The sequence below is a fragment of the Medicago truncatula genome, chromosome 5 (assembly GCF_003473485.1).
Source record: "Medicago truncatula cultivar Jemalong A17 chromosome 5, MtrunA17r5.0-ANR, whole genome shotgun sequence".
NCBI lineage: Eukaryota > Viridiplantae > Streptophyta > Magnoliopsida > Fabales > Fabaceae > Medicago > Medicago truncatula.
In genome coordinates, this window is record NC_053046.1 from 10,249,248 (window position 1) to 10,261,440 (window position 12,193).

Consider the following 12,193-nt stretch of genomic DNA (forward strand, 5'->3'; position numbering starts at 1 on the left):
TAGATCTGACGGCGACGATGGTGCGGGTGAAGTTTGAGGGTGATGACGGCGACGGTGGTGGGGAGATTTGAGGTTGAAAACGGCTGACGACGGTGGCCGGTGGTGGTTCCGATGAGGGAGAAGAAAGAAGGGTCTGAAGAAGAAAGAATGTGTTGACAAAATTGTTTGACCTTTGGACAAAATTATCCCTTCTTTTTTGTTAAATGGCAAAATTGCCCCTGCCATATGGGGTGTATAAGGATGGTATGCCACATGGAGTGGTCTATCTATCACCACTCAATCGAATTTGGAGACAGAGAAAGCCAAATGTGTCTCTGCTCCGTTCCGTTGCATGAAAAACATTAAACCACGTTACCCTTTAAGAGATCTAGTTATATGTCCTTTAAGAGATCTAGTTATACGTCGAATAGCACTTAAGTACCATAATTGTATATATATACATCAAATACTCTACTTTCCTCTCCTTACTATAAGTGGAATGTAGCCTTAACGTCCCTAACAACAAATTATTTATTCAAAGTTTAAACCCCATTTGTTTCAATGATTGTTCCCCTTTACCGTATAAACAACAATAGTTGTATCTTAGAACAAGACAAACCATGCCCTTTAATAAAAAAAGAAGACAAACTATGCCTTCCCTACGACACCGACAACTTGGTTATGTCACTTTGCTTCACAAACAATCCATGAAAACCATAGGGCACCCTCCTCGGCAACTTCACCTCCGCCACAATCTCAAACTCTGGCGACTTCGCATCCATCACCAAAAACTTAGATTCTCCCTTCTTCTCATCATGCACATAACTCACTAAATAACCATCATCCTCTTCCTCACCACCTTCCATCGCCACGAAAAACGGCTCACCACCATAACAACCCTCTCCATACAACCTACATCCAACTTCCTCCCCTTTCAACACATCAATCTTCACCACCCCCGAAAACTTTGGCATTGGATTCCCAATCGCTGCATAAACAAACCTACTCTTCTTCCCCAAAAAATCATTGTTTATCACTGCCAAATCAAGATTTCTTGCTGATAATGGTTGTCTTGTTACTAACCCCGTTTCGACATTAATCCTCACTTTCTCAATCATGGCATGAATAAGGTCCATTCTCTCCATCACATGCTGCACTGACAAAATATTCGTTGCTACCAATGTCACTGTTCCCCCATCTTCCTCATCCCATGCGTTTATCGTATGCATAATATTAAACCCTGGAACATCAAACCACTTCATCTTGGACTCGTCATTAGCATAACGAGGTAGAATTCCGATCCTTGAAACTTTAGATGGATCCGATCTCACCGGAGAACCACCGAAAATCATGCCAAGAGGATTCATTTCAAGCTGTATATCAGCGAACACAGCATATTTTTTAGTAATGGCGAAATCATGAAGAAACGAAGGTCTTTTCATGGAGAATACTGGAACGTCGTTATGTTTAACACCATTCGAATCAAAACGGAAATAGGTTAAAAAAGGTCGAATGGGACCATAACGGAAAGCGAAACATTCACTTGTGTCAGAGTCTATTTTAGGATGCGCCGTCATACTCATCAAGAGTTTGCCGTTGAAATCATAACGGCCCATTGTTTGGATGTCACCGTTTGGTGTTAGTTTGACTTCATAAGGAAGATCTGATTCTCCTAAAGCAAAAAGACGGTTACCAAACAGAGCTAAACTTGTGTTGACCAATCCAATGCCGTTAGATGGGTTATACTGACCGGTTAACACCCGTGCTACAACCACGGATCCACGTGCCGCTAAAGCAATAAGCGAGTTGAAACCAGAAAACACGTTTGGGATAAGTTGGTGACCAGCTTTGTTTTCAATTTTGTACTTGTAGGTTTTTACATAACGGCTACATAGTGTGGCTTTCCCGTTTGAGATTGTAATGGCATGAAGCATGCCGTCACCGTCAAAGAGATGGTAGGGTCCACGTGGAAGGAACTGTGGGTTTGGTCCGTTTCTTATGTAAGCACCGTAAAGTGACGGCGGGAGTGTACCTTTGATGATTACACATTGTGTTGGAGGGAGTTCGTCTAGGACTGGTGCAAAGTTTTGGGACAAAACATGTCTTGGATCTACGGATGGTTTTATTGGTGGGTCTATGAAGGTGTTGATAATGTCATCGAGTGTGTTGAGTATTAGTGCTGATATTGATGATGTTTGTAGTCTTTTGTTTGTGTTTTTGTGTTTTTGGGAGGTGAGAAGAGTTTTTGTTTTTGCAGGGGAACCGGTTCTTAGTGTCTCATGAGGTTGTGATGTTTGGGGTTTTTCTTGGGTTCTGACGAATGCTATGTTAAATTGAGGGATAGGAATTGTGGGTGGTTGTTTAGTTGTTAATATTATTATGGGTTTGGGAACCATGTTGATAAAGTAAAGTGGATCTTGGAGAAGAAGATCGTAAGAGTTGTAGTGAAAGAGTGAGGAAATTGTGATTTAGGTTAGGAGGGAGGTATGATACTTATTGTGTACTGCTTGCATGAGAAAAAAATCAAATATCTACTATTGGTGATGGTTGGTGGTATTTCTTTTACTTGAATTATTACTCATTTCCAACACACCACGTTTATTACTAGTAATATTGCTGCTGATTTGTTTGATGTAAAAGAGAAGAGATTCACAAACTTAAACTTACTAAGAACTCTGTCTATTACATTTTAACCTTAATAAACTAAAAAAATCATGTTTTCAGCAGTCAGATCAATGAATAACACAAGAATAGTGCAAGAGGATAAGGGATACTATTACAAACAAGTATACTGTATACATTCATGTGGTTCAAATGAAAGCGTACACCTAAATCATGATACATGAGGGACCGCATTCATATAATTGAGTTCAAACTTGATATACTAAATTTGCACAATCCTGAGTAATTTAATAAAGTGAAATTAAGTTTTTTTATTTTTTATTTTTAAGTTTCATTGTTGAGAATTGAGATATACTAGAGTGCCTCGAAATTTCGAATACAGTGAATATTTGTTTTATATTAAAGACGTTAAAAAAAGTTAGTACTAATGTTGTGTAATTAGGATGGGAATTGGGAAAGTATCACTACTATCACATATTATATATGGTCTATGGTAGACAAATATTTGAGAAATTATTCGAAACTTTGATAAATACTGGTAACACTCTTTATAAGTACGTAGAAGAAGCTTATTGGTATTACTCGTAGGCATGACTGCAATAGTGAGCCAATCGATGCCAATTTGACACAAAATCCAACCAATATTAGTATGTTTTAATTCAACTAATAATATTTGTTTGTCTTGTATTTTTTTTTAATCAACGTCGATTATGTTACAATCTCATGCATGAACTTGTATTCTTTATCCCTACCAAAACCAAAATAATTTTAATAAAAATTTCACAAGAAATATTATTCGTAAATTATACGCATTAACGAAATAAAATAAAAAAACAAATTAACACCATTAACTAATAATGTGAGTATTTATTTTTTGACAAATAATAACGTGAGTATTTCTTGTCACAAAAAAAAAAGAGAAATGATATTTGTACATCAACTTTGTGATAACCTTTTGACAACTTTCTCTCTCATATTCACATTATCCTTTTATTCTCTCTCTTCCTTTTTCTCTCTCCATTAATTTTAACCAATGAAAAGAGAGAAAAAAGAAGTTGTCACCAAAAGTTGTATAAAATAGTTGTTCAAATATCACTACTCAAAAAATAACGTGAGTATTTGACATATGGAGCCGACATATAATGTCAAAATATCCATGTCCCATCACACAAAATAACTCGTCTTCGTTCCCCAACGATCCCCGATCCAATAAACATAAACAAAATATCTACAGTTTTTAACAAAATATCTGCGAAAACTTTTGGTGCTTGTAGGGAAAGGCATTTCTATGAGGTTCTTGGTGATTTCAAGGAGATGTGAAGGGTAGAGATAAAGGACAGTTTTACATTTTCTAAGAGATGCCAAAATGGTGTTTGAAACGACTTGAAATGAAAGAAATGTTGATAGTTTTTTTTTTTTTTTTTTTTTTTTTTGAGGAAAGAAATGTTTGATAGTTGGAAAGCCATGTCTATGGGTTACATGCAGAATGGTTTGTACAAGTTTGAGTATCATATGGCAGCTGGAGTGCTACACATGAATCACTACTTGAAAAATTAAGAATTGCTTGTGGTAGTTCTACCTTTTCAACCATGAACTAACTAAGTACGTAGGTTGAAAATACACATGTTAAAGATACTTAATGGAAGCTTTTAAAATATAAAAAAAAATTACACATACTTTTGTAGTTTCAGAGTTGTGAATTATGATAGTCTTTAATTGCATAGATATAGATATAAAAGTATTATAATAAATTCCATTTTAGTGAGTAACCATGAAGATAAATTATGGGTTAATACTGCTTTTGGTCCTTCTAATATGAGTGAATTTCATTTTAGTTTCTGTAAAAAAAAAAAAAAATTAGATTTTGTTCTTATCATTTGAGATTCTTATACTTTCGGTCCCTCGTTTATATATGTCAAAAGAATCTACACACATGGCATGCTAGTTGTGTATTTTTTTACTTTTATAATTAATTAGTTTCCACATGGCACGCTGACATGGATGCTTTTATATTTTTTCAATCCACTTTAAATATAAAACAATTATAAAATCAATTAAAATAACAAAATTTGAATTAAAAATAAAAAAAACACATTCTTCTTGTTTCTATTTTCCTTCCCCTTCTCCCACCGCATGAAGAAAATTAAGAGAACCAGATCCCTAAAAAAGAACACATTGTGAGGTTTTATGTCCCAAAATTATGAAATTTGCAAAAGCCTTTCTTTTTTTGTTGCTCTAATGGTGCAATTTTCAGGCCCTTGGGCGACCATCAGCAACTAAAAGATAAAAAATCTCATCACATTTGGTTACATCAAATGTATAGGTTTTAGGAACATATTTTTCATTTTTTGGTTCAACAGGATTCTTCCCATCAGATGGCCTCAACAATATACATGTATAAGGAGGTCCATGTTTTAGCTCAACAACATTAACCTCACAATCTTCGACATCCTCATAAGATATGTCGAATTCTTGGTCACTGTCATTAATTTCGACATAAGCAACCTTATCTTTTTTATGATATTTATGAGTTCTGGCTTTTTCAGCCTTCTCTCTTTTAACCTGTCGAACTCTATCAGTCAGTTGGGCTATATCTCTTAATTGTTGAGTGTTTAATTTCTTCCTAATGGAATAGTCTAGGCCATTGAGAGCCATTTCGAATAACTCATGCTCTAGGACTTGAGTGAAACATTTTTCCTTCAACAATCTAAACCTATTTAAATAATCATCAATAGATTCAAGTGTTTTTCTTCTAACACTAGTCAATTCTTTAAAACTTATCTTAGTTTGGCCCATCTAGAATTGTTCATGGAATACTCTTTTCAACATAGTCCAATGCTGAATTGAATATGGTAGAAGGGTAATGAACCAAGTGAAGTCATTCTCTGTTAGAGAATTTGGAGAAAAAAAAAATTAATCTCAAATTCTCATTATTTGATATATCCCATGCCTCAATCAAATAACGTGCAATGTGTTCGACAGTAGATTCACTGGTATCACTAGCAAACTTAGTAAAGTTAGGAATTTTCCAATTTCTGAGAAGTTTAGTTTGCAAGACATATTCTGAAAGAGGTGAAACAAAGTTAGCCCTATGTAAACCTATGTTCAGGCCATTTTGAGCAATAATGGTTTAGACCAAATTGGCTATATTACTATTTTTCCCCCAAGTTTTGTTGTTGGACATTCCTAACAACTTCATTAACATCATTATTCTTATCTACCAAAATCACTTCTAGTTGTACCTGGACTACTGGTTCGACAGGTTGGGGTTGAGGCAAGGGTTGTTGTCTTTGAATCATATGTTCGACAATTTGCAATGGTCTAGGATTTTGGACTGGTGGAATCTGTTGATGGATAGGCTGAACAGGGGAAATAAATTTGTTATTCACCCCATTTGAGTGGTTAAAGCTTGGTAACTTTGGTTTGTGTTTTGAATCAAATGATTAAAAATTGTACCAATTTGTTGTGTTAACCATATCATGATTGCTCTCATCCATTTGTTGTCTTAAAGTCATCATGGAATTTGTGGTTAAAGTTTGTGGAGCATTTCGACCAGGAACACTAGAGGTTGAGGGTATATTTGCATTATATGGTGCGAAAAGAATTACATTATCGGCCAATATGGAGGCATTATTTTCTAAACCTGCCATCACTGATGTTGGCATACCATCCAATCTAGCCCTAATTTGGGCATAATGAAGTTTTGCATGGCTATAAACCTATAATGGGTATAATGAAGTTTTGCATGACTATAAACTTATCATCCAATCTAACCCTAATCTGGGTATGAGGAGACACAAGAATACTAGTAGTCACAAGGATACTAGTAGTAAAGGGTGGCACAAAAGCCCCCACGCCAGATTGTGTCATTGCAGCAGCAGTTGTCGACACTGTTGCATGGATTTCTGTCGAAACTGGCATATCCATAGTTGATTCCATGGCAGTTGACACCCTGACACCAACTGTTAGAGCATATGCTTGTGAAATTATTCTTGTGAAGAAGACTGTGATGATGCAGAAGTACCACTGTTGGTAGGTCAAGTCATTTCTTTTAAAGTTTTACCATTTCTTAAATGCATGCACAAACAAATATTTTTCCAGAAAAAAGTTTACTAAAGACAATCACAAATTTTCAGAAACAGTTTTCACAAGAACACTTAGAAAATATTTTAAAGTTATGGAAATTTCTTTCAAAAATTGCACAAACATGGTCCCACTAAGCGTGCCAATTTGTTTACTAGTGTTTTTGGTAAACAATAAGACTAGTTTTGATTATTACAAGCATGATCAAACCAGAAATTCTAGGACATGTTGTGCAATCTTTTTCCAAAAAATACATGAATGTTCATCATTTCATAGTTTGCTTTATGAACAAGATCAATAAAATTGTTTTTGTATGAAAATAATTGTCTTTCGACATAAAGCAGTAAAGCAAATGCAAGTAAAAGACTTAAAAGTTTAAATGCAGAAACTTAAAGAAAATGTAAATTGCATTGCATTAAAATAAAAGTGGTTCAACAAATCCGATTACATACATTATGTGACTCTTTTCTCTAAACGCTGGTACTTTGAGTGCTAGAATTATATAAATGATTTGTGACCCATTTTTCTTATGAAAAACTACAATTTATATATGGACGCAATATATGCAAAACTAAACTGCTAAAAACTACATTTCTTCGACAAGAAACTGCATGTCTTCCACGTATATGGATAGTTGAAACCAACTTCTTTACTAAATTAACTGCCTGCCGAATTGCGACTTCTGTCCAATGTTCTTAATATTTCTCGAATTCAGCAACTTCCAATCATGTACTTAGAGAATTTTATAGTTTTAAACCTTCTTTTACTTGTCGAATATAAACCAGATAAAATATAGGCTAACAATAATATAAATAAAATACAAGGGAGGGTATCGTGGACACTAATACCCATCTCCCAACCCACAATGATTTCATCAAACTTACATTTTTACCTCTCTTAGATTAGAACTCTTAAAATAACTTTTTAAGTTACATTTATATGGTAATTTTTTATTGTAAGGTAAGGCAAACCCTTAAACAAATTGTTTACTCAATTTGTTTTAAAACAATGTAGTTTTGACTTTTTACATATTTTAATATTTTTTTTCTTTAAAAAAAGAGGGATGCTATATGTCAAGAAGACATGCACCGGCGAAAATTTCATGAAAGCTATTTGCACGTTTTCCAGTTTCTTTCTCAAAAGTATTAAAAAAATAATAGAATCACTAGTCCACCACCGATCACTAATATCATTTGATATTCTTCTGGGGTGATGGGAGTTCATTTTTGCTGGCAATGATATAAATGTCATGTAAGGGCAGGGTCGGTCCAACATGTCAAGAGATTTAAAGCAAATTTTTTATAATGAAGTCTTTAATTTGAATTTTAAAAAAAAAATGCTTATTAAAAGCATAATAAATCAAATTTTGTTGAATCTAAGATTTGAACTTTAGTCCAAAAGTATTTGATGCCTTAAAATTGACCAACTAAGATAGATAAATATTGATCATCAGAAAGTATGTCATATTATATATTTATAATTAAATTGACTTATTTTGAGGATTTTTTTTAATTCAAAATTTTGAGGTCTAAAACCCTCACTTTGGTGGCTTGGTCCTTAGGCCAGCCATGTGTAAGGGATGAAGGTTATGGAAGATAAAAGAGAGATATAAATAACAGAAGATGCTAATGGGTATATCAAAAAAATAAAATAAAAAAGAAATGCCAATGGGAGATAAAAACGGAAATAAATGCCACATCAATCGTGATGCAATCATGATAAGAATATTCGTTGTAATTAGTAAGTATAGAAAATTCTATTGTGAAGTCATGAAAATGACTTTTCTAGTGAAGTTAAATGGTCAATCATTGAGCATTTGTGTATTTAATTCATTTCACGTCAGATTATATGGTGTATTGCGCATTTGTCCATAAGGTATTTCATTATATATTTACTTATTCCAATTGTGTCCCAGATTAAATCAAAATAAACATAGATTCTCATTTGTACACTAAGATTGAAATTTCCCTTAATATTTTGTACGATGACTAATTTGTAATAAGGTAAAGTTTAGTTCTAGAGTGGTCTACCAACATGACATTAGCTGACATGACATCGACGTTATACTATTGGCTAAACAAAATAACTTTTCTAAAAAAGTCAGTCTTTTGACTGCACTGTAGAAGCCCCCAGTATGTATTGGTTAATGCTACTTTACGCGAAGAAAAATCCACGAAATATTCACGACAGCCACATAATTATTGTAGCACACCCTCATTTTTACTTCCACCAACTTTTTTTTTTCTTTCACTAATCACAAGATCCAACGGTTGCACTTCATTCGCTATATGTTGGGGATAATATTTCTCGCTGTCACTCTGAAAAAAATATAGTGCAAGTTCATTAGGATGGGGTTGGAATACTTGAATCCAATCAAATTTGGGGACGGAGAAAGCAAAATTCTTCCGTTCCGTACTCCCGTTCCATGAAAAACATTAAACCACATTAAGCTTTAAGAGATCTGGCTGTATATATCAAATGCTGCTTTCTATTTTTGGTGAATCATCAAATGCTACTAGTGTGTACTTTTAACTACCTACGGATATAGTATAATAAACCAAACAGTTAAATATACAAATTCTCTACCTTCCATTCCTTACTATAAGTAATGTAGCATTAACCGGCCTAACAACAAATTATTTGTTCAAACCCATTTGTGGCAATGATTGTTCACCTTTACTGTATAAACGACAATAATGGTATGTCTTAGAACAAGACAAACTATGCTTCATCCTAGGAGACCGACAACCTCGTGATGTCACTCTCTTTCACAAACAATCCATGAAAACCATAAGGCACCCTCCTTGGCAACTTCACTTCCGCCACAATCTCAAACTCCGGAGACTTAGCATCCATCACCAAAAACCTTGACTCTCCCTTCTTCTCATCATGCACATAACTCACTAAATAACCATCATCCTCTTCCTCACCATCTTCCCTAGCCACGAAAAACGGCTCACCACCATAACAATCCTCTCCATACAACCTACACCCAACTTCCTCCCCTTTCAACACATCTATCTTCACCACCCCCGAAAACTTCGGCATTGGATTCCCAATCGCCGCGTAAATAAACCTGTGTTTCTTCCCCAAAAACTCATTGTTTATCACTGCCAAATCAAGATTTCTTGCTGATAACGGTTGTCTTGTTACTATCCCCGTTTCGACGTTAATTCTCACTTTCTCAATCATTTCATGAATAAGCTCCAATCTCTCCATCATATGCTCCACGCAGAGAATATTCGGTGCAACTATTGTCACTGTTTTCCCATCTTCCTCATCCCATGCGTTTATCAAATGCATAATATTAAGCCCAGGAACATCAAACCACTTCATCTTCGACTCGTTATCAGCATAACGAGGTAGAATTCCGATCCTTGGAACTTTCGATGGATCGGACCTTACCGGGGAACCACCGAAAATCATGTCAAGAGGATTAATTTCAAGCTGTATATCAGCGAACAAAGCGTATTTTTTTGTAATTGCGAAATCATGAAGAAAAGAAGGTCTTTTCATGGAGAAAACTGGAACGTCATTGTGTTTAACTCCATTTGAATCAAAACGGAAATAGGTTAAAAAAGGTCGAATGAGACCGTAGCGGTAAGCGAAACATTCACCTGTGTCGGAGTCAATTTTAGGATGCGCCGTCATATTCATGAAGAGTTTGCCGTTAAAATCATAACGGCCTATTGTTTGGATATCACCGTTTGGTGTAACTTTGATTTCATAAGGAAGATCTGATTCTCCTAAAGCAAAAAGACGGTTGCCAAACAGAGCCAAACTTGTGTTGATCAATCCAATGCCGTTAATTGGATTATACTGACCAGTTAACACACGTGCTACAGCCACGGATCCACGTGCCGCTAAACCAATAAGCGAGTTGAAACCAGAAAACACGTTTGGGAGAATTTGGTAACCAGCTTCGTTTTCGATTTTGTATTTATAGGTTTGAACGTAACGGCTACATAGTGTGGCTTTTCCGTTTGTGATTTTAACAGCATGAAGCATGCCGTCACCGTCAAAGAGATGGTAAGGTCCACGTGGAAGGAACTGAGGGTTTGGTCCGTTTCTTATGTAAACACCGTTAAGTGACGGTGGAAGTGTGCCTTTAATGACTTTGCATTGTGTTGGAGGGAGTTCGTCAAGGACTGGTGCAAAGTTTTGGGACAAAACATGTCTTGGATCTACGGATGGTTTTATTGGTGGGTCTATGAAGGTGTTGATGATGTCATCGAGTGTGTTGAGTATTAGTGCTGAGATTGATGATGTTTGTAGTGTTTTGTTTGTGTTTTTGAGTTTTTGGGTGGTGGTGGTGAGAAGAGCAAGAAGAGTTTTTGTAGGGGTGGTTCTTAGTGTCTTAGGTTGTGATGTTTGAGGTTTTTCTTTGGTTCTGACGGATGCTGTGTTAAATTGAGGGATATAAGTTGTGGGTGGTTGTTTACATGCTATTATGATGATGGGTTTGGGAACCATGTTGATAAGGTAAAGTGGATTTTGGAGAGGAGATAGTAAGAGTTGCAGTGAAAGAGTGAGGAAATTGTGATTTAGGTAAGGAGGGAGGTATGATACTTATCGTGTACGTTGCATGAGAAAAAAAAAAATCAAATACGTACTATTATTGATGGTTGGTGGTATTACTATTTCCTTTACTTGAATTATTACTAGGAGACATGCTTTCTGACGTGCCAAGTTTATTATAGAACGTTGTGCTGATTGGCTTGTATGTTAAGTGGTAACATGAACTAGTAATATTGCTGCTGATTTGTTTCATGTAAAAAAATGAAGAAATTCTTAAACTTACTAAGAGAGCTCTGTCTATTACATTTTACCTTAACTTGATAAAAAAAAACAATGATATTTATATATCTATTTAATGACAACTTTGATGATAATCAGGGCCGTTTCGATAATTCGGAGGCCCTGTTATAATCTTGCAATTTTTCATTTTAAAAATAATTAAAAAAAATCTAACACCACCTATAGTTAGCAGTTAAATATATGAGTAATGCTTTGAGTAGGACTTTTACCCACATACAAATAGGTATTTACCCCTGGATAATGCATAATTGACAGCAAAATTGCTGTCTTTCAGACTTTTATGTATGGAAAAAATGACATTTAGTGACATATTTTAAGCATAGGTACAATTTCTTTTTTTTTTTGCTTTTTTCAAATTTTGAGGCTTCTCTTAGGTTCAGAACCTATGCCAAGGTCCTTGATGCACTTGCACAGGGCCGACCCTGATGTTAACCATGTTTTTTTATTTTTTATTGGTCAAAAACAATAGAGAAAGAAAAAGTAAGAGAGAGGATAAAAACATGTGAGTATGAGAAAGAAAGTTATAAAAAAATTGCGACAAATCATGTTTTTAGCAGTTAAATCATGTTTAACATAGAAAAATCATGTTTTCAGCAGTAAAAAAAATTGTGACAAATCATGTTTAACATAGAAATATCATTTCTCTAAAAAAAAAAAAAAAAAAAAAAAAAAAATCATGTTTTCAGCATTT

The 12,193-nt window shown here is 34.9% G+C and overlaps 2 protein-coding genes across 2 annotated transcripts; both read right to left on the bottom strand.

Moving 5' to 3' along the window:
- Positions 1-402: 402 nt before the first annotated feature.
- On the bottom strand, positions 403-2,497 carry LOC11416550 (probable carotenoid cleavage dioxygenase 4, chloroplastic). Its single transcript, XM_003612411.3, has one exon. It carries the CDS (start codon positions 2,373-2,375, stop codon positions 639-641), a length of 1,737 nt encoding a protein of 578 aa, XP_003612459.1. The 5' UTR covers positions 2,376-2,497; the 3' UTR covers positions 403-638.
- A 6,736-nt stretch (positions 2,498-9,233) lies between these two features.
- LOC11413490 (probable carotenoid cleavage dioxygenase 4, chloroplastic) lies at positions 9,234-11,193 on the bottom strand. The gene has a single exon (XM_003612412.3). The coding sequence runs from the start codon at positions 11,155-11,157 to the stop codon at positions 9,418-9,420; it is 1,740 nt and encodes a 579-aa protein (XP_003612460.1). The 5' UTR covers positions 11,158-11,193; the 3' UTR covers positions 9,234-9,417.
- Between the last annotated feature and the right edge of the window lie 1,000 nt (positions 11,194-12,193).